Source organism: Amphibalanus amphitrite, unplaced genomic scaffold (assembly GCF_019059575.1).
Source record: "Amphibalanus amphitrite isolate SeventyFive unplaced genomic scaffold, NRLGWU_Aamphi_draft 000184F_arrow, whole genome shotgun sequence".
Classification (NCBI taxonomy): domain Eukaryota; kingdom Metazoa; phylum Arthropoda; class Thecostraca; order Balanomorpha; family Balanidae; genus Amphibalanus; species Amphibalanus amphitrite.
This window is the reverse complement of record NW_024881679.1, coordinates 583,608-602,503: the sequence shown is the minus strand read 5'-3', so window position 1 is coordinate 602,503 and position 18,896 is coordinate 583,608. Positions and strand designations below refer to the sequence as shown.

The 18,896-nt window shown below is 50.3% G+C and overlaps 2 protein-coding genes across 5 annotated transcripts in view; one reads left to right on the top strand and one right to left on the bottom strand.

Moving 5' to 3' along the window:
- Positions 1–1,286: 1,286 nt before the first annotated feature.
- Positions 1,287–16,525, top strand: LOC122384249 (carotenoid isomerooxygenase-like). The gene is made up of 10 exons (XM_043371441.1): positions 1,287–2,102; positions 3,079–3,190; positions 3,777–3,926; positions 4,169–4,313; positions 4,676–4,823; positions 5,478–5,686; positions 6,825–7,004; positions 7,276–7,566; positions 8,418–8,516; positions 14,823–16,525. The coding sequence occupies exons 1-10, from the start codon at positions 1,547–1,549 to the stop codon at positions 14,997–14,999; spliced, it is 2,067 nt and encodes a 688-aa protein (XP_043227376.1). The 5' UTR covers positions 1,287–1,546; the 3' UTR covers positions 15,000–16,525.
- Positions 16,505–18,896, bottom strand: part of LOC122384248 (epidermal growth factor receptor-like) — a 45,821-nt gene continuing 43,429 nt past the window's right edge. For 2 of the 4 annotated variants that reach the window (XM_043371439.1, XM_043371437.1), the window contains 3 exons: positions 18,423–18,699; positions 17,807–17,983; positions 16,505–17,426 (listed from right to left, as the gene is read on the bottom strand). In XM_043371439.1, coding sequence (XP_043227374.1) covers positions 16,987–17,426; positions 17,807–17,983; positions 18,423–18,699 — 894 coding nt within the window. In that variant the 3' untranslated portion in view covers positions 16,505–16,986. Of the gene's footprint in view, positions 17,430–17,806; positions 17,984–18,422; positions 18,700–18,896 lie in introns of all 4 variants that reach the window. The other 2 variants (XM_043371438.1, XM_043371436.1) reach the window with 1 other exon arrangement.

The window sequence follows — 18,896 nt, the reverse complement described above, 5'->3', positions numbered from 1 at the left end:
TATCCATCGAGCGCTGGAGCGGCTCGAACCAGGGCCCTCGCCACCGGGAGGCCAGCTTTCATGCCAACCAAATTACGGGACCGGCTTTGATCGTTTCATCATTAACCCGCGCCGGCCGAGGGGCGGAGGCGGGTGCCGCCCCCCCCCCCCCCTCTGTAGGTTTTTTTTCACGATACGTCCGGACACACCAGCGATAGAGAGCTGAAACTTGGCATGCCTGATCTTTGATCGAAGCCGCATCTTGTGACACCAACCGCATTTTCATGTCAGGTCAGGTCACAGATATATGACGTCATAAGTAGACCTCTGCACGGTCCTCAGATGTCGCAACGCCCTCACTGCCAGAGGAACTTTCACAGGGAGATTAGTATTACAGGATGCGGTATCCTCTAGAGTTCTCACAACTGTATATCTCGGATTTTTCCTAAAGGTCGCCTTAGGTCATGTCGGTCACGTGACCTCACCATTAGGTAGAAATCAATGGGAAAAATGAAAACTGCTATTTCAGCGCCGGGAACGATCTCAAACTATCTCAAGCACACGGAATCGTGATTCCTTGCACTCCTTGCAAGGTCCGATGCTTCACTTTTGCATTGGTGACCTTGTGTGACGTCATTTATGACATCACTTGACTTGGGTCATAACAGTTTTTCGTCAATAACTCCCGATAAAATTGAGCTAGCAATTCGGAAACGCCACCAATAGACTCAGAAAGATATGCCGAATCGAATGATATGCAACATGACCTCATTCGACCAACTTCGTGACCTGGGGGGCGCTGACCTGACCTTGACCCCAGGTGAACACCTCAATTTGACCTCACCCGAACAAAAAGTATACCATTCGACGCGCCTGAGCAAACGAACACGATGATGCTAAAATCGCGGCTCTGCGACCGTTTTTTGTGAAGTTCTTCCTGAAAAACTGAACTCCTGCCTTGGGTCATTTGACCTGATCTCAGAGGTTACCGGTTGACCTGAGCCCTTAAAATCGTATACCAGTCGCTGCGTCTCGTTACGGCGCACACGCTCGCTTTTTTCGCGACGCTCTAGCTCCATCGGGGGGGGGGGACGGCGAGGGGTTAGCCTGGTCGGTCGCCGGTTGAGGCTTTAGGATTGAGCCTTTAGATTTAGGAGCCAGTGAGCTGGCTTTTTTGTGTGGACTGTGCATTTTGTAGCAGTTATATACCGTCAACATTGTTTGATGCTTATGTGAATTATTTACCTCCTGTCGCTCAGGATCTGGAGATAATCGCCCCTCTTACGCCAGTTGGGTACAGCGTGGAAGTCTTGACCCGGCCGACGTACCATTGCAATATTTGCACGACTGTTGTTTACCGTCGTCGTGGATGCATGTCAAACAGAGCAAGGTCAATGTGATGATCCAACTGCATATGTGACGGGGCAAGACGTCAGTGTTGACAGAGCTCGAGAAAAACTGCATCAACAACTCAAATGAAGGACATTTACATGAACACGGGCATTTAGCATGAACTAGAATAGAACAACTGTCATAACTGCAGCTCTGAACGGTCAACTGCGCAGTCATGTTTCGAATTCTGGAGGAGGCCAACAGGGAAGCCCTGGCCACGTTCCTGTGTCCACCCGGCTACAGCGCCGCACTGGCGCAGGCCGCCGCCGCCCCACCCGGGTACGAGCCGGAAACCTGCCCTGGCTCGCCGGTCGAGGTGGAGTTCTTCTGGGATGCCTCGTCTCGGGCGGCCTCCCCGGCACCGGAGCGTCCGCTGCCGCTGGCGCCCCGCTCGCCGGTCCCAGGTCACCGTCTGCGGCGCCCCAGCGGGATGACCCCGCCGCCGCTGCGCCGTCGCCGACCCTCCGAGTGGAGCCGCTGTGAGACGCCTCCGGCGGTCGGCGGCCTGCTCAGTGTGGCGCCGACGGCAGCGGGCGCGGCCGGCCGGCGCCGCTCCAGCGCCCAGCTCGAGCTGCTCATGGTGTTTGGCGGCGCCGACACCGCGGCCGCCGGCCAGCCGCCGGCCGAGCAGCCGCCCGCCGAGGCCAGCTGCTACCCCAACTGCGACCTCTCCATCTGGATGCGCTCCTGTGACACGGAGCAGATTGAGCCGCTCCGTGGAGAGATCTCAGGTCAGTCGCCGGAGCACCGTCCAACTGACATTTATTTGAAATGTTTGTGTTCTAATAATGATATTAAAATGATAAAGTTATTTGGAAACATCAAGTTCCTACTTCGGTTGCCATGAGACGTTCGTATCATGATGAAAATAGCGATTATGTCAATTTGTATTTACCATTGCATAATGAATATGACTGATCTACTTAAACGGTTTGACTTGTGTACGCCATGAAAACGACGACGGGTGTAACGTCAGGAAAGCAAACGATCCGGGGGCCGAACTAGACAGACTCGCATTTTGATCCTCCAATAGACGGACATGCCAAGAGACCGACTAACGAAACAGACCGACACACTGATACTATATGGCAGACTGATCGGCTGACTATTTGACAGTCTGGCAATGCGACACACCGATGTATTAGCCAACAGGTGGGCAAAATGAAATAAATACCTACCTATCGTCTGCCTGACGGCCGTCCAGCAGCTAGACTGACAAAAAGATAGATGGAGTAGCTAATTTACAGAGCGACGGATTGATCGACTAAGAGACCGAACAACCAGCCGACAGGTGTTATAGACAGACGTTTAAATAGACAAAACGAAAGAACGATAGACGGGACCGACATCCAGTCTCTCCTAGTGCCGTCCGCTCCCAGGCTTCCGTTCTGCTTTTTTATTTCAGCCACCTGTTATTGCGCTGTCTCCCTCCGTCGGTACACCCAGTACCTCCAGCGATTGTATCAGCTGACGACTGACGTGATCGATAGATATATTGCCTCCGACGACTCTGCTGCGTAGAACGCACATTGAGCACGCGTCGGTGAGCCGAGAGATTGCAGATGCCAGCTCATTGATCGTCCGAAAGAGGAAATGGGAAACCAATGATAGATGTTGCTCACGTAGAATCTACCAAATATACATTGCAATTGCATTTTGCAAGGTGTTCCCTAGACCCTGACTTTAGTGACTCTCTGACCTGTGCAGGTGTTATTCCGTCGTGGTTGCGGGGTTCACTGCTCAGGAACGGACCAGGCCGGCTCAACGTTGGCGACGAACAGTTCAAACATCTGTTCGACGCCTCAGCACTGCTGCATCGGTGAGCGATCAACGCACGCAAACGTGTACAGGAGAGAGAGAGAGAGAGAGAGAGAGAGAGAGAGAGAGAGAGAGAGAGAGAGAGAGAGAGAGAGAGAGAGAGAGAGAGAGAGAGAGAGAGAGAGAGAAAGAGAGAGAGAGAGAGAGAGAGAGAGAGAGAGAGAGAGAGAGAGAGAGAGAGAGAGAGAGAGAGAGAGAGAGAGAGAGAGAGAGAGAGAGAGAGAGAGAGAGAGAGAGAGAGAGAGAGAGAGAGAAGCAGTATATGGGAGAAATCAACACAGTTACGTACATTTACATGCACGAATGCAAACACTTCAAACACAGCGCCAATTGCGCTCGGTCTTTTCGGGACGTGTTATGCGGCACAGCCTCACTCAGGCGCTCGCTACTGGTGCCATCTAGCGAGCGTTGAGGTTACCACATCACTGCTATCCTTTTGTTTGGTTGGTGTTTGAAGAAGTTTGATATTTTATGTTTGTGATGTTGTGCTGAAAGGCTCAAGCGGCCCATGTTCAGTTTAGGATATCAGCTTGACCGGAGTGGCTACCCCCGGTCTCGTAACGATGGTGCCATTATCGTCCCGGCAGGTTTCACATAGCCGACGGTGATGTTACCTACCAGAACCGCTTCCTGCGCTCCCGCACATACGAGAGGAACACGGCCGCCCGTCGGATCGTGGTATCCGAGTTTGGAACGCTCGCCTCCGTGCCGGACCCGTGTCAGACCATCTTCCAGAGGTCAGTGTCATGAGGTCGTCTTCCAGAGACCAGAGTTCTCTCATAGCCCGATAAAGTTCTTCCCCTTGCCATATTCTGAGAAGGAGTCAATAATTATCATGGTGATAATAACCAATGAGTTGATAACGTTGTTGACTTCATGTTTCTGATCACATGAAGTCCTAGTTGAATTGGGTAAAAACATTGTAAAATGGCTTGTTTTATTTCTACGATGTGTTGACCTGGGTGTTCGGTTTCCACAGAGTGAGCAGCATGTTCAGCACTGAGGAGATGATGACGGATAACGCCATGATCAGCATCTACCCGTACGGCGACGAGCTGTACGCGCTCACTGAGACGCCCTATCTGTTCAGAGTCGACCCCGAGACGCTAGAGACCAAACAGAGGGTGAAGAAACATTTGAACGGGAGAGTCGGGGAGGATCGTTCGGTAGACGAAAGAGTAGTTGCTTGTGGAGGGAGTTGATAAAAGCGGCCGAAGGGTAGTGGGTTTTTGTCAGAATTACCAGCACCGAAAACTGATAGGCTAATCGACTTAAAGACCGAATGCTCATAGACCTACAGAGCGACTTATCGACGGGCTGATAGACCGACACAGATTTTCAAAATACAAGCCGGCAGATAAACGTCAACATACCAGCGGATAGCATGTCAAAATATCGAGCCCTTCGGCCGAACCTAAACACATTTGGTTGGCCAATTGACCAGCCAGCAGTGATGAATTAATATTCTGCTGCGTCACTGCTGCAGGTGAACCTGATGAAGCACGTGCAGGTGGTGAACCACTCGGCGCACCCGCACGTTCAGCCGGACGGCACCGTCTTCAACCTGGGCCAGAGTGTGGGCCTCACCGGGCCCGCCTACAACGTCTTACGGTTTCCGCCGTCCGACGGCTCAGGTCAGTGGCAGTCAGTCAGCAGCTATAGCTGGATTATAGTCAGTGATATTAGCCGTTTTCACGACGGCCATCTGGTACACATTTGGTGCACATCTGGTACAGATTAGGTGCAGATTTGGTCAAATCAGGTTCAGTGTGTCTCTTAGCAGTTATCAGCTAGGGTTGCACTAATTGCTTATATGCCTGCTTTGTCATATTATCAGAGAGCATCATCGATTAAAACACTGAAATAAATTCATAAAATGAAGATATTTGCTGTAAAAGAAATTAGGTGCAGATTTGGTCAAGTCAGGTGCATTCGCCGGATAGCCCGTCGTGAAAAGGGCTTATAGCAATCCCGTGCCAGTCAAGGGCGTCGGCCCTTAGATTCAGCGGAAAGGTAGTGGAAGGGACGGGTATAAGGCTGCAAATATACCATTGTCGGACATTTGCAGTTATTTTGATGCACATATAAAAGTGTTTTGAGTGGTTTTATCCGATTAAATAGCTCTCGCATTGTAGGGAAGCAGGAAATTTTGTTTCTTTTCAAGAATGTTACAATGCACGATGCTATGAATCCATGGAATAGCGCAAAGTGTTTGTCATGTAGCACACAATTCTCACATGTTCTCTAACATTCTCCCGTGTCCCGTTTCGTGCATCCGCCGGCCTCAGGAGTGGACAACGTGTTCGAGCGAGCCCAGGTAGTGGCCTCTGTGGGCTGCCGGTGGCCGCTGCACCCGTCCTACATGCACAGTTTCTGCATCACGCCCGGGTATTTCGTGCTGATCGAGCAGCCGCTGGCGGTCAGCACCGTACAGGTGTGCAGGACTCTGCTGCAGCGGCAGCCGCTCGTCGCCGCCCTGCGCTGGTTCGACGAGCCCGTGAGTATAGGCATTGCGGTGGCACAGCATGGGAACTACCGTCATAGTACACGGAAATCGGCATATGACACATATGTTCAATACTCGTACATACGTGCAATTTGTAAATACGCATACCGACAGGCAACGGCTTAGCAGTTAGCACACGAGCTACCGATACTGTACAAAGAACATGCATATCCTCGTACATACCGGCATCACCGCAGCACACGGATACGTACGGTACAGACACAGCATATGCATTATGAAATTATTCATCAGCATGCACCGTATCGTATAATATTTCATTTGTGTTATTACCGTTACAGCATACGGATATTGACACAATAATAAGGGCCCAGCATGTTTACAGACACAAGCAGCACACGCATTCCGCTAAGGGTCATATATTCCAGGGCAGCACACATAAACCGGTCTTTCAACGGCAGCAGGAACATCGTTCTATTGTTCTGTCATGCTAGTAACACTGCTTTTGAACTGCAGCCCTATATAAATAACCTTTCGTATCCAGTGCCCATCACTGATCGGCGATCTCCCTACCACAATATTGATTCCTGTGTGTGAGCACTAATCTGGGCTTCCCGTGTTAGAGCCGTAAGCGGATAAACAGACTGTGGCTTTGTCTAGCCGAGGGAAACCAATGTCGTGAAGCCATGCATTCAAAAATTGCCACCTGTTTCGCTTATTTCGTTTATTTTCGTTTATTTCTCAACATCGCCAACAGGCAGTGCCCATTGTGAGGCGAAGTCAAAAGTCAGGTTTCTTTTCACCTTGTGCTATGGGCAGCTATAATATACCCGGCTTCAATACAGCCATAAATAAACGCATCCAGAGCAATAAGTTTCGTATATGAAGGCTGCGGTGATGGCGTTCGTTAAGCCTTCAGTCGTAAAATCGTTTTTTTTTTTACCGACCTTTGTGCCTTGAGAAAGCAAATATAGCAAAAGTTCGGAAATTCATGTGCTTATTTTGTAATAACGATTTAACGATTTACGATTCATTTTATAACGCATTTCGTGATTAGCAGTTAAACAAAGACCATTACTGCACGTAACTTTCCTACATGTCCAATTTCACATAACAAGACACAATACGCAGTGATGCCCACTCACGTTTTGCCTACGTTCTCTGCCGGCAGACACGGTTTATCGTGATCGACCGTAAGACGAACCGCGCCACTTCTCTGTCCTACCAGACCGATCCCCTGTTCTTTCTACACACGATAAACGCCTACGAGGAGGACGGACACCTCGTGGTGGACCTGTGCGCCTACCAGGACGCGCAGATGCTCGACTGTATGTATGTCGAGGCTCTGAAGGTGAGCTCTGAGACGGACATTCTAAAATATCTAAGTTACTGCAGTTTTGTTCCAAAGATGGAGGTAGCAATTTTCAGAACCAAGGGACGTAAGATGCCTCTTCGAGAATAACGCTTTTTATTTTTTATTTTCTAGAATTCGGCATTTTAACTAACAATAATCTTGAACCATGGTAAAATAATGCATTTTCGCTAATCTAACGAAGCGCATAGCCGTCCTGATTGATGTCGAAGCTTTGACGCCTTTCTTGTCTTGTTTTCTTCCGTTGCAGTCTGCACAGACCAACCCGCACTACGCGGATATGTTCCGCGGCCGGCCGACGCGGTTCGTCCTGCCCCTGTCACCACCAGTCGGCCTTGACCCGGCCGCTAACCTGGTGACCTTGACCGGCACGACGGCCACGGCCCGTCGCCGGTCGGACGGTTCCCTCCAGCTGACCCCGGAGCTGCTCTGTGACCTCGGCACAGAGACACCGCGCATCAACTACGCCCGGCATAACGGCACAAAGTACCGCTACTTCTACGCCATATCGTCGGATGTAGACGGAGATAATCCTGGAAAGGTGCGTGGGATGGGAGAGGGAGGAGAGAGAGAGAGGAAGAGAGAGAGAGAGAGAGAGGAGAGAGAGAGAGAGAGGAGAGAGAGAGAGAGAGAGAGAGAGAGAGAGAGAGAGAGAGAGAGAGAGAAGAGAGAGAGAGAGAGAGAGAGAGAGAGAGAGAGAGAGAGAGAGAGAGAGAGAGAGAGAGAGAGAGAGAGAGAGAGAGAGAGAGAGAGAGAGAGAGAGAGAGAGAGAGAGAGAGAGAGAGAGAGAGAGAGAGAAGATGGAGGGGAATGGGAGAAAGGTATGACGTGTTCTTAAAGCGAATGGAAATCATAACATTCATTAGATATTTGCGCTTCTTGATATCCGCCAACGGACAGAGGCATTGTTCCTGCCTCTGGACATACTAACGAGACGGAATGTTGCGTCAGTAATGTGCAATCAACTCGCAGGAGAATCATCGATCAGGCAATGGTTGGGCCGCAGCGCGCAAAATTCACTACCTACCATTCCGTTCGTCGCGTCCGGGCGGCAGTTGGTAGTGTATAATTCTGCCGCTAGATGACACTACGTGAAACGCCTGAAGTTATGCTGTACCGCACGACCCGTAACAAACTTCTGGGGCGTAATGGCTTCCGGAAAGGCTAAGGCAAGCTCGTTTGTGTACTATGAGTGTGTTCTATGTCGGTATACTGACCATGCTATTGCTTAAGCAGCTCACAAAATGAGTCTTGATTCATATCATTTCATTATTATCAGCTGCCGCCACCGAGTCAAATTGTCAGTTGTTCGCGTCGCTCATTCGCAATTTGTACGCGCCCGCGCGTTTTTCTTTGCCCGTCTGTCTGATTCTCTGCTATTCCTGACCGCAGCTGATAAAGGTCGACACGGTGACCCACCAGACGCGGACCTGGTGTGAACAGAACGCCTACCCCTCCGAGCCTGTGTTCGTGCCCCGGCCAGACGCAATGGTGAGCCATTTCACTCAGCAGCCCCCTATAACAGAACGCTTACCCCTCCGAGCCAGTGTTCGTACTTCGTACCCCGGCCGGACACAATGGTGAATATGTCGCTCGGAGTCTCAGGATCCCTGCGTATGACACAGGGATCTAACAGAACGCCTATCCCTCCGAGCCTGTCTTCATGCCACGGTCAGACGCAATAGTGAGTTAAGATTAACCCGCGCCCCAGTTGCGGTCTCAGCCAACTTCGCCCTAGTGGGGGGGGGGGGCATATGTTACCACCCACCTCTAACTCAAAAACTAAGAGGGCTAGAAAGACGCGGTAAAAGCAGTCGATAGCTCTCAATGCGTCGGTTTGAAAGTATTTCGGTCATTTTTCACCTTAGAGCAATATTGGGGTCACCAGAGGTCATCAAAGGTCAAAATTTGCCAATTGCCATTATATTTTTCAGAAAACATGCCGCTATCTCAGGAACTATGGTAGTTAGAAAAACGCATGGAAAAGCAATCGATAGCTTTTGAACTCTTCTTTTGAAAAGTTCATTACCAATATTGACCTCAGGTCAACGGCTTAGCCTCCAGAGGCAGGGCCTCCTCTAAGGATTTTTCACTGGGTGGGCAAAATTTTTCGTCGCTCCCCTGCCCAAGGGCAGATCCAGTCACTTGTTTTGGGGTGCAACCATTTTTACCTGCGACTGGGGGGGGGGCGGGTTAAGGCCTATGTCACTTTCACAGTCAACCAACTGTGCCATTTATAGTTAAACGTTTGTCGTGTGTGATATGGTATTTCGTGTGTATTTCACCTTATAGGTATGCCTATTGTTTACATTAGTGATATCAATAACGGAAAATCAGGATACCGATACCAAACCAAATGCCAACCAAAACCATGAAAAATACCGAAACCAAACCAACTTGGGAACATGAGGGAAATACCAACTTTTTACCGAATTCGTATCCTCTTATACATTAGCCGGATTCGTAATACCAACAAAATACCAACAACATTAGGATCAAAATACCAAATACCAAGTTGGTATCAGTTTGGTATCGGTATACCAAAAAGTTGGTATCCGATTGACATCTCTAGTCTACATACATTTAAAATTTTAAGAAGACTGCAAAAGTGCAGAGTTAAACTTACTATGATTGCTCCTTGAACCAGAAATCGAATAGGTAGGTGATGCTCGCTGCCTCTTTTTAGGAGGCATGGTCAGCTTACTCTTGGCGCGTCCTCTTGATCTAAATACGGCTTTTATTGACCTTAATCTACTTGTAATACATCTTTGGCCTTGTAGCGCGCTACCCTGCTGGCCCATGCCGGTCTTTGAGGGTCCCACACTGACCTCTGAGGCCCCATGCTGGCCTGTGAAGGCCCATATTAGCCTCTGAGGGCCCCGCACTGGATTCTGAAGACCCGATGCCGGCCTTTAACCATCCCCTGTATTGGTGTTTTTCCAGCCGCGAACGTAGGTACTCGTTTAGGGGGGGGGGGGGGGCGTTGGCCCTTCCTTGCCGTTTCGCCCCTGATCGAGCTAGAGCTTCGCGGAAAAAAAACAAGCGTGTTGCCCGTGACGAGAGGAAGCCGATGATACCCAATTTTAACCCTCGCCGGCACAGGCCATTGCGTCCTTCGGCGGCACGACCCCCCTCGCGTTTGGCCCCTGATCAAGCTAGAGCTTCACGGAAAAAACGAGCGTGTTGCCCGTTACCAGAGGAAGCCGATGCTACCCAATTTTAAGGTCCTAGGTCATCGAGTGACCTTCCAGGTCAGGTCAATGACCCGAAAACCGGGAAAATCGGGACCTGTTAGAAAGTCGTAAAGTGTGGCTGCTATGTGGTTTTCCGGGGTGCTGATCACGAATATCGTGTTAGTTTTGATCAGAGATGATGTTTTAAGCATGCCATTTAGACCAGGTCGGGTCAGGTCAGGTCAGGTCAACCGGTAGGGGTTGTGACGGGTATTCGTATTACGTGTCAACCGCCTCTGACAGCTTCGTAACATGTTACGAAGGCACCAAAACTACTTCGTAAATGTTCAAATGGTTGCTAAATTCGAATTCAGATAAAAAACTAGCCTAGAACATCTCGAAAAAGTGAACCGAGGTCACCCGAGGTCACCAAAGGTCAATGACGTGACCTGACCTTCAGGTGACCTTGTCACCCACCCTTATGTATGGGAGCAACATCAAATCACATGTTTGAACGTTTGAAATCACGAAAAGCTCGCAAACGCGCGGCTAATGCGAGCCGACATACGCCGAATCGCGATTTCGGCCAAACATGGTCACGGAAAAGAGGTCACAGGTCGCGAGTTATTCGCAAAAAATCGAGGGGGGTCCGTTCGACTCCCCCTATACGGGCGAGGGTTACCCCCCGAGTTGCTGGGGGGGGGCGTTAAACGCCCCCACTTTTTTCGCTGGGCCATAGCAAAAAAAAAAAAAAAAAAAAACGGCGCGCCGCAGGCACGCCAAATTTTGGGTGCCTCTACGGAATTGTTTGACGTTTATTGTGACAAAATTTCAAAAAAATCGGCCGGAAAATTTTTGAGATATCGAGGTTTCAGTGGCGTCATGATTTCTTGGTTTTCGACCAAAAACGTTATATGTTCAAAAAATCATATAAAATCACAGAATAGACATACAGACATGCCGTAAACGCCATTAGACTGCCAATACCATGAACACAAATGGCTATCTTCGATTATTGATTATCGTTCCGCATTTTCCAAAATCTTGAACTGAATCTTGGCAATTTCTCATGACTACTTCACGACCATGATACATGTATTTTTAATTTGAACTTTTTGACCCAAACACGTACACATATGATAAAATGAATGTCACCATCGTGTTCTACGCCCCAAATTACCCATAAAACATGTGTCACAGGCTGCGAATATCAGTTTTGATTTTCGGGGATATGTGTCTACCCGGTTGACCTGACCTTGACCCTGACCTATGCTTGACTGACCCCTACATGGAGCTGACACTCTTGTAGGCCTTATATGATGGATTGTGCACTGTTTTGACTGAGTTTATGACGGGAGGCGCCCATTGTGAAGTCCTGAAGTCCATGCTACTGAAAGTCCGATTTCAGGTGTTTGACCTGTTTGACCTGACCTTGACCCGACCTGTGATCTCAAAATTCAACTTTAAAGTACTCATCTGAAGCGTCTCGTCGCGTTCTTTCGTTTGCCGCCTCGTGCGTTTCGCTGCGCCTACTGGTTCTCGAGTTATCGGCTGGGGGCGTTTAACGCCCCCCCCCCCCAGCAAACGGTGGGTGGCGAAATACCCCAGCAACTGCCGGGTTAAGGACCTGCATCGGCTCTGAGGGCTTAACTTGGCCTTTTCTGGACTCTGGGGTCCAACACCAGCCCAAGCCTGTCTTTTAGGGTGCCACACTGACCCCTGAGGGTACCATCCTTGCCTCAAGGACCCGCATTAGCCTTTGAGAGCCTAAGTCGGCCTCTGATGGCCTCAAACTGCCATTTCAGGCCCTGTACTGGTCTCTGAGGGCCTTAAACTGGCCTCTGAGGGCACAAACCGACCTCTAAAGGTCCCACGCCGGTTGCTGATGGCCCATTTTCTGCTTCTGAGATCCAAGACTGACCCTTTTGTGCCTCTGAGGGCCCCGTACTGGCTTCTGAAGGATCGATGCCGGTCTTTGAGGACCAATGTCAGTCTTATAAGGGCCTCACACTGATATCTGAGGCCCACATTTGCCTCTGATGGCTCCAAATTGAGGCCCTATTTAGTCCCCAATCAGCCTATAAGGTCTCTGATGGCCCTATTTTGTTGTCTGGCTGGGGACCCATGGCTTACACCTTTAGGCGTCACGCACTGGCCTCTGAGAGCCCACATCGGCCTCTGGGGTTCCATACGGGCCCTTGAGGCCGCTATGGCCATGGGCCTCTGTAAGCTAGCACCGCCCCCCCCCCCCCTCCGAGGGTTGGCAAAGTTGCCAAGTTGCCCCCACCCCCAAACGCCAAGTCTGCTACCGCCCCTGCATTCAGATGCATCCATTGTAAAAAAAAAAATAACTTGCACTGCAGTGATTGGGGGCTGGGGCACTGGCTGCTAGCAAGTTTTTTTCCGGGAAACCGAAGTGGTAGTTCCTACCGGACGTCTGGCCGGACCTTTATTTTTGCATTTGCTTCTGGGTGGGCAAATCGACGCCACTGGGTGGGCAATTGTGGTGACTGGGTAGGCATTTGCCCACCCAGTGGGTATGTTAGAGGAGGCCCTGTCCAGAGGGCAAAAACTCCAAAAATAGCTGTTTTTACGAAAAGTGTTTTTCGACAATTACTTTCGACTACAAAAAGTCACGACATTTCTATTGCCAGAATCGTGTTTCCCTCGCCGAGACGCGTCAAATGACGATAATTTTACCTTGAAAGGTCAACTTGAAAATTTGACCTCAGGTCAAGGTCATGACCTGACCGGAAAAGGTCATGTTGCATATCAGTCGATGCGTCTCAATAAGACAAACACAATGAGACCATCCCCAGCGTTCTATCTCTTTCCAATCGCGAGTTATTGGCAAAAAACTGTTAGTAGCCTCAAATGACCTCGGATGACCTTTCTAGAGGCTATCAGCAAAAATGACACCTTGGTCATCACGAGTGGACTAAATCATTGTGATTCTGAAATATTTGGACTGTTCCTATGCGTACATTCGGATCTAGAGGCATTTTCATTTTTCTCCATTGACTTGTAATGGAAAGGTCACGCTACTGACCTGACCTTAGGTCACGGATATAAAAAATCCGAGATATACAAATTGTAGGCGCCCATAACAGCATGCAATCCACCAAGTTTAAAACCTTTCTGACAAACACTGCAGGCTGGACATGATTGCAAACGTTTTTAGGCTTGGTCAGTTAACTTGACCTGGTGACCTGACCTGACATGACCTGGGGTCAAAAATTTCACACATTGTCCAAAATTGATGTACCAAAAGCTACCCCAAGCGGCGCGACGCTACGCGCCGCGCTTTTTTATTCACACGCAAAAAACGCGACAGGGTGGTAACATTTGCCCCCCCCCCCCCACTGGGGCGAAGGTTAAAGTCGCTCAAAGCCTCAGGATCACTGTGTATGCACTCAGTAGCCCTCCAACTAAACGCGCCCTCCAACTAAACGCTACCCCTCCGAGCCCGGAGCCAGTGCTCGCACCATGACCGGACGCACTCGCAGTGGTGAGCTATTCCACTCTGAAGCCCGATGATTTTCTAAGAAGTGTGTTGACTCTTTGTCATGTGCTTGCTTTATATGCGTCAGCAAATACATACGTGTGATGAAAATATTTGAATCAATGCATAATTTTCTTAGATATCGTCACATGATGATGTAAATAATAAACCAAATTATTACAAATGCATTCAAATATATTCAAAAAGACACACAAAGCTTTCGGTTCATGGAACCTTGATCACTGTGCAAATGAGTATAACAATCGCTGTAACCGTCTAAAAATTCTTTGAAATTAAAGGGACCCTCCCACCTTAACATTAGATTTGAGTTGAGATAGCCAAAATGGGGTCCCTGGCTCACAATTACCGGTTTCGGCACTCACAACATCGAGAAATGCCTTAAATCAGAAATATTGAATTTCAAAATTGCAGCATTTTGATTCAGAGGGGCTAATGCTTAGGAATACCCCTCTGAATGTGTGACGTCAGCGCAGATATCTAACGATTTTTAAATGTTTGACTAAAACGTTTTGTAGCACGCGGTGGTATATGCTATTTGCGCGCAACATCTGCCGCAAACGCCGCACTTCTAAAATAAAGTCGCTAGAAACAGCAGAGATCCCAAAAAAGTAAACAAAAGTAAAAGTCTAATATCTTGAAGACCGGTGAATATTTTTCGGTGAAATTTGGTAGATATTCGTTTTCGCTCTTTCTGAACCGAGCGACATCACTTTCATGCCAATTCTTAAACTTTTTTGAAGGTGGGAGGGTCCCTTTAATCAGCCGCGTGTTTTCTGCTTCTGCTGGCCTATTTGCACAGTGATCAAGGTTCCGTGAACCGAAAGCTTTGTGTGTCTTTTTGAATATATTTGAATGCATTTGTAATAATTTGGTTTATTATTTACATCATCATCCAACCTGTCATGGATACTCAATATCGTCACATATATTTGATCATCTCGCTGGTAGCCGATACCCAGGGCGCTAGCAGCGCGGACGTGACGGTGACGTTGGCTGGGTCCGGAGAATTAGTCTTTGGTCACCAGCTCCCTTTGCTGTTCCGAAACCCGAGCCTAATGGTGGAAGTCTTATCGAAGTCGTGCCGCCCCCTGCTGCCGGCAGAGTGAGGACGACGGTGTGCTGCTCTCCGCACTCCTCTGGGCCCAGGGACAGGAGCGGCAGGTGGCGCTACTGGTGGTCGACGCCGTCTCCATGCGGGAGCTCGGCAGGGCCACCTTCCACACTGACGGACCCGTGCCCAAGTGTCTCCACGGCTGGTTCAAAGGCGACTCGGTCTGATCTCTAAATGGCCAGTTCAAAGACGACGGAATCTGGTCTCCCATACACGAAGGAGGGCCCAAGGGGGATTTATTTTGGCCTTTACACGGCTAGTTCAAGAGACTCGGTCTGATCACTGAAAGGCTGGGTCGAAGGGACTCAGTCTGATCTTTATACAGCCGGTTCAAGAGTTGTATGTATGTATGTATGTATGTATTGACTTCATGACAAACCATTCCATATACAAATAATGGCTATTCTTGGCGTCGAGTCCAAAAAGTAAAACACGGACGGATGGGAAAGTTCTAAAATGCACATACGAACATCCATACCACAAGCCACGCATCCCTGCACAGTACACATCACACATTGCAAGTTCAACTATTCACCATTCTGCACTCTCAGCAGATGGCTGCGGCAGTGGGCACTAAACTGACGAGGGCCCAGGTCGCGGAGATCCTGGGGCAAGGCATTGTACTCCGATACAGCCGAGTACAGGAACCGGCGGCGCCCGGACTCGGTACGTATTGCCGGTGTTTCAAGTGAGTCCGTCTGCCTTGTATCACGGCCGTGAATGCTTCCACGAGTCACAATTCTATTTCCCAGCGACTCCGGCTGCCCTGTGTGCATCATACGCTTCAACATGCTCAGTGAGTGATAGCGCCACAGGTTCTCCGCCGACAGCCACTGCAGCTCCCTAATGACATCACTTATATGATCGTATTTCCGCCGACCCGATATCACCCGAGCTCCAAAATTGATCAATTTCTGCAGCCGGGCCCGTTGCATTGCGCCACACACGCCGTATACACTGATGCAATAGCGTACGGAAGACATAACCAGCGCCTGCACCAGCGTAGTCAATGTCTCTCTCGAAAGGGCGTGCCGGCAGTGACTCAGCCCACTCAGAACACCTGTGCACCGGCGCGCCACATCAGTCACACATGATCGATGAACGTGAGGCTCTGGTCAAACGTGATACCGAGGTTTTTGACAGTACGAGACCCGTTAATGTTGGAACCCATGAAGCGAACCGTGATCGGTGGAAGGCTACGAAGACCTTGCTTAGTTCCAATTACAATTAATTGCGTCTTTTCTGCGTTGATTTTCAGTCCGTTTTTGCCAAGCCAAGTTGAGAGGGTGACCAGTTCCTAAAGGCTTGGTTCAATGGCGACTCAATTTAGTCTTTATACAGCGGGATAATGGAGACTGAATGTGGTCCCATACACGGATAATTTCGAGGTGACTGACTTCAGTCGGATTTCCACACAGTGGCCCCGAGGCGCTTCCTACAAGACTGGTTGGAATGGGCTGTGTGGCAATCTGGTCCCTACAGTGTTACATCAGAAGGTTATGAACCTAATTCGTATGCTTGATGTTGAACGTGCTTCACTGTTGTAGACTAGTCATTTGTGTAGTTGATAGGCTCATTTAAGATCATATTTGAACCATGTTGGCTTGAGCAATGTTGTTTGCTTGATCAATGTATCAAATAAAGGCAGAACGACACCAGAAAAGGCGGCACGTTAAATATAAAAGACATTTTATTCCAGTTTATAACATATGAGCGGACAAGTAACTATATGGTCGTGGCGAGACCCGGCTCTCCATTTCCGGAGTATGTCGTCATACCGGCCGCCATCTCTCTCACGGTCGGACTACACCAATACGATCGAAGGCACAACAGTCTCACCGAAAAATGGCACGTTCATAATCCCATTTGTGGGCCAATAGGACCCGTCGTCTCGCCCGCAGCAGGTCCGGGCTGCGGACAGGGTGGGCGCTTCATCCATCCTGGACCCATCCGCTACCGTATACGGTACTAAGGCACATCACTGGAAGACCAGACGTCGGCATAACGGCCCACTCAATAAAACACTATACGAATCACAAGCGGCGCGGCGGATAATTCTCTGATTGTGGAGCGGCGGCGCTGACTTGGCACAGGACTGCGACGTCACACGGCGTCACATTGCGTCACGCGGAATGTAGTCACACACGGCGGGCGTCACACAGTCGTTTCGTTACGTCTCGCCCCGGCGGGCGGTACCGGCAGCAGGTCCAGTTCGTTGTAGTACTGGTGGTGCGGCCGGCGCGGCGCGGCGCCCGCTCCCACCGGGTAGGGGGCGCTCAGTCCACCCGGTGGAGCCGGCAGCGCGACCGGACGAGGCACGGCTGTCCGCGGAAAACCGCCGCTGCTGCCGTGCCGACCGTTGGCACCGCGAGATAAACTGTTACCCCGCGACAAACTATTACCCCGCGACAGACTGTTACCCCTCGATAAACTGTTACCCCGCGACAAACTGTTACCCCTGGACAAACTGTTACCACCAGAAGGCAGCAGTGGGCCGTGGGGGCCCCCGTTGCGGGCCACCATGTGGTACTCGGGGTTGTCCATGCTGAAGGTGAAGGGTGAGGCTGCCTGGTCGAGCCGAGGACTGGCTCCGTCTGCTGGAGACACACAGAATGGGAATCCGTCTCAGTTGAGCATTAAGTAGCTCATGGAAAATTCAGCGCTGAAATGATTGTTAACGAACATCGGATATGCAAAGACGCGAGAAAAGTGATACGCTAAATGTGTATAAATAAGCTGATAAATTTTAAGGTCAACTGCCTACCTCCACGCCGTGGGTCGAATTTATCACTCACATGCCAATTCAACGCCTAAAATACTGGTTGCAGCGAACGGCATCGTTCACCTACTTCGTCCCTGGTCTCCGTACTCCTTGCTCGTCGTTCCTTCATCTCATTTCACTTTTTTCAGCACCTAGCCCTTCCGTTAACCCCACTGCCTGTTACCTGTAGCGCCCCACCATCCGCGCACTCACCAGAGTCCGGGTCGTCGCCGATCAGGTCCATGTAGGCCGGCGGTGAGTCGGCCGGGGTGCCGTTCGACGGCATGAGGTAGTCGTCCTCGTCCAGAGGCAGGTGTAGCGTCGTGCCGCCGCCAGCCTCGGCGCCCAGCATCGAGCCCGACTCGAAACAGTCGTCGTCGCCCATCTCACCTGCCGAGGAAAGAGATGCTGTCAAGAGAGGGTTCACGGTGGCGCTGGCATATAGTTAGCTAGGGGTACTGGTTATAGGTGTTAATGATCAGATGGTCCATAGCAGCTGCAGGTATCACAGTTGCGGTCATAAAAAGAGTGCATAGCAGCTGCGATGAACCTGACATCGCTAATCAAATGACAGTGGCACGATGTGACATTGGGTAACCAACAGTGTTACCGACGAGTTGTCGATACTGCCACTGCTCGGTTACAGTTAAATAGCCCATTAAATAAACCCTCGTTACCCAATAAAATGCCTACATCACACAACGACCGATCCCTCTAATCCATTGTTTGTCGCTAGTCATAGAGTGGTCTTCAGTTGCCTATCCAATAGTGTCTGTAAACCGATGCCCAACCGGTAGCTACGTTTACCCACCGAGCACCCTTTACTCACCGAGCGAGCGATGCAGGTCGTTATGCCGAAAAGACCCGGCCGACCCGGCCCGCCTCCGACCGGCCTCTTCGTGCGTGTGTCGCCTCTGACGCGTCCTCAGCGAGCCGTTTCTACTGGCGTCCAGCGCTCCGAGCGAGCCGATCGCGCCGCTGCCGACCGAGCCGAACCCTGTACCGTGGAGGCCAGCCGGGTGCAGGTACTCGCTGGCAGCCATCAGCACGTCAGCCGGGCTGTCCAGAGCTGAGGCTGCTAACGAGCGCATCAGCTCCCTCTCATCCTGTGGTGGGGAAAGGAGACAGTCAGACGCACTGGCACACATCGCGCAGTGTTGGAATAGCGGTACTTGCGGACAATGCATGGACAGGATATGTCCAACCAGGCCTGCAGTCAGCCGGTAAGAGTGGAAGGAGGAAAGCACACCTTTCTGGCTACCAACGCCTAGGTGTGAATGTGTACGCGTGTGACGCTTGGCGG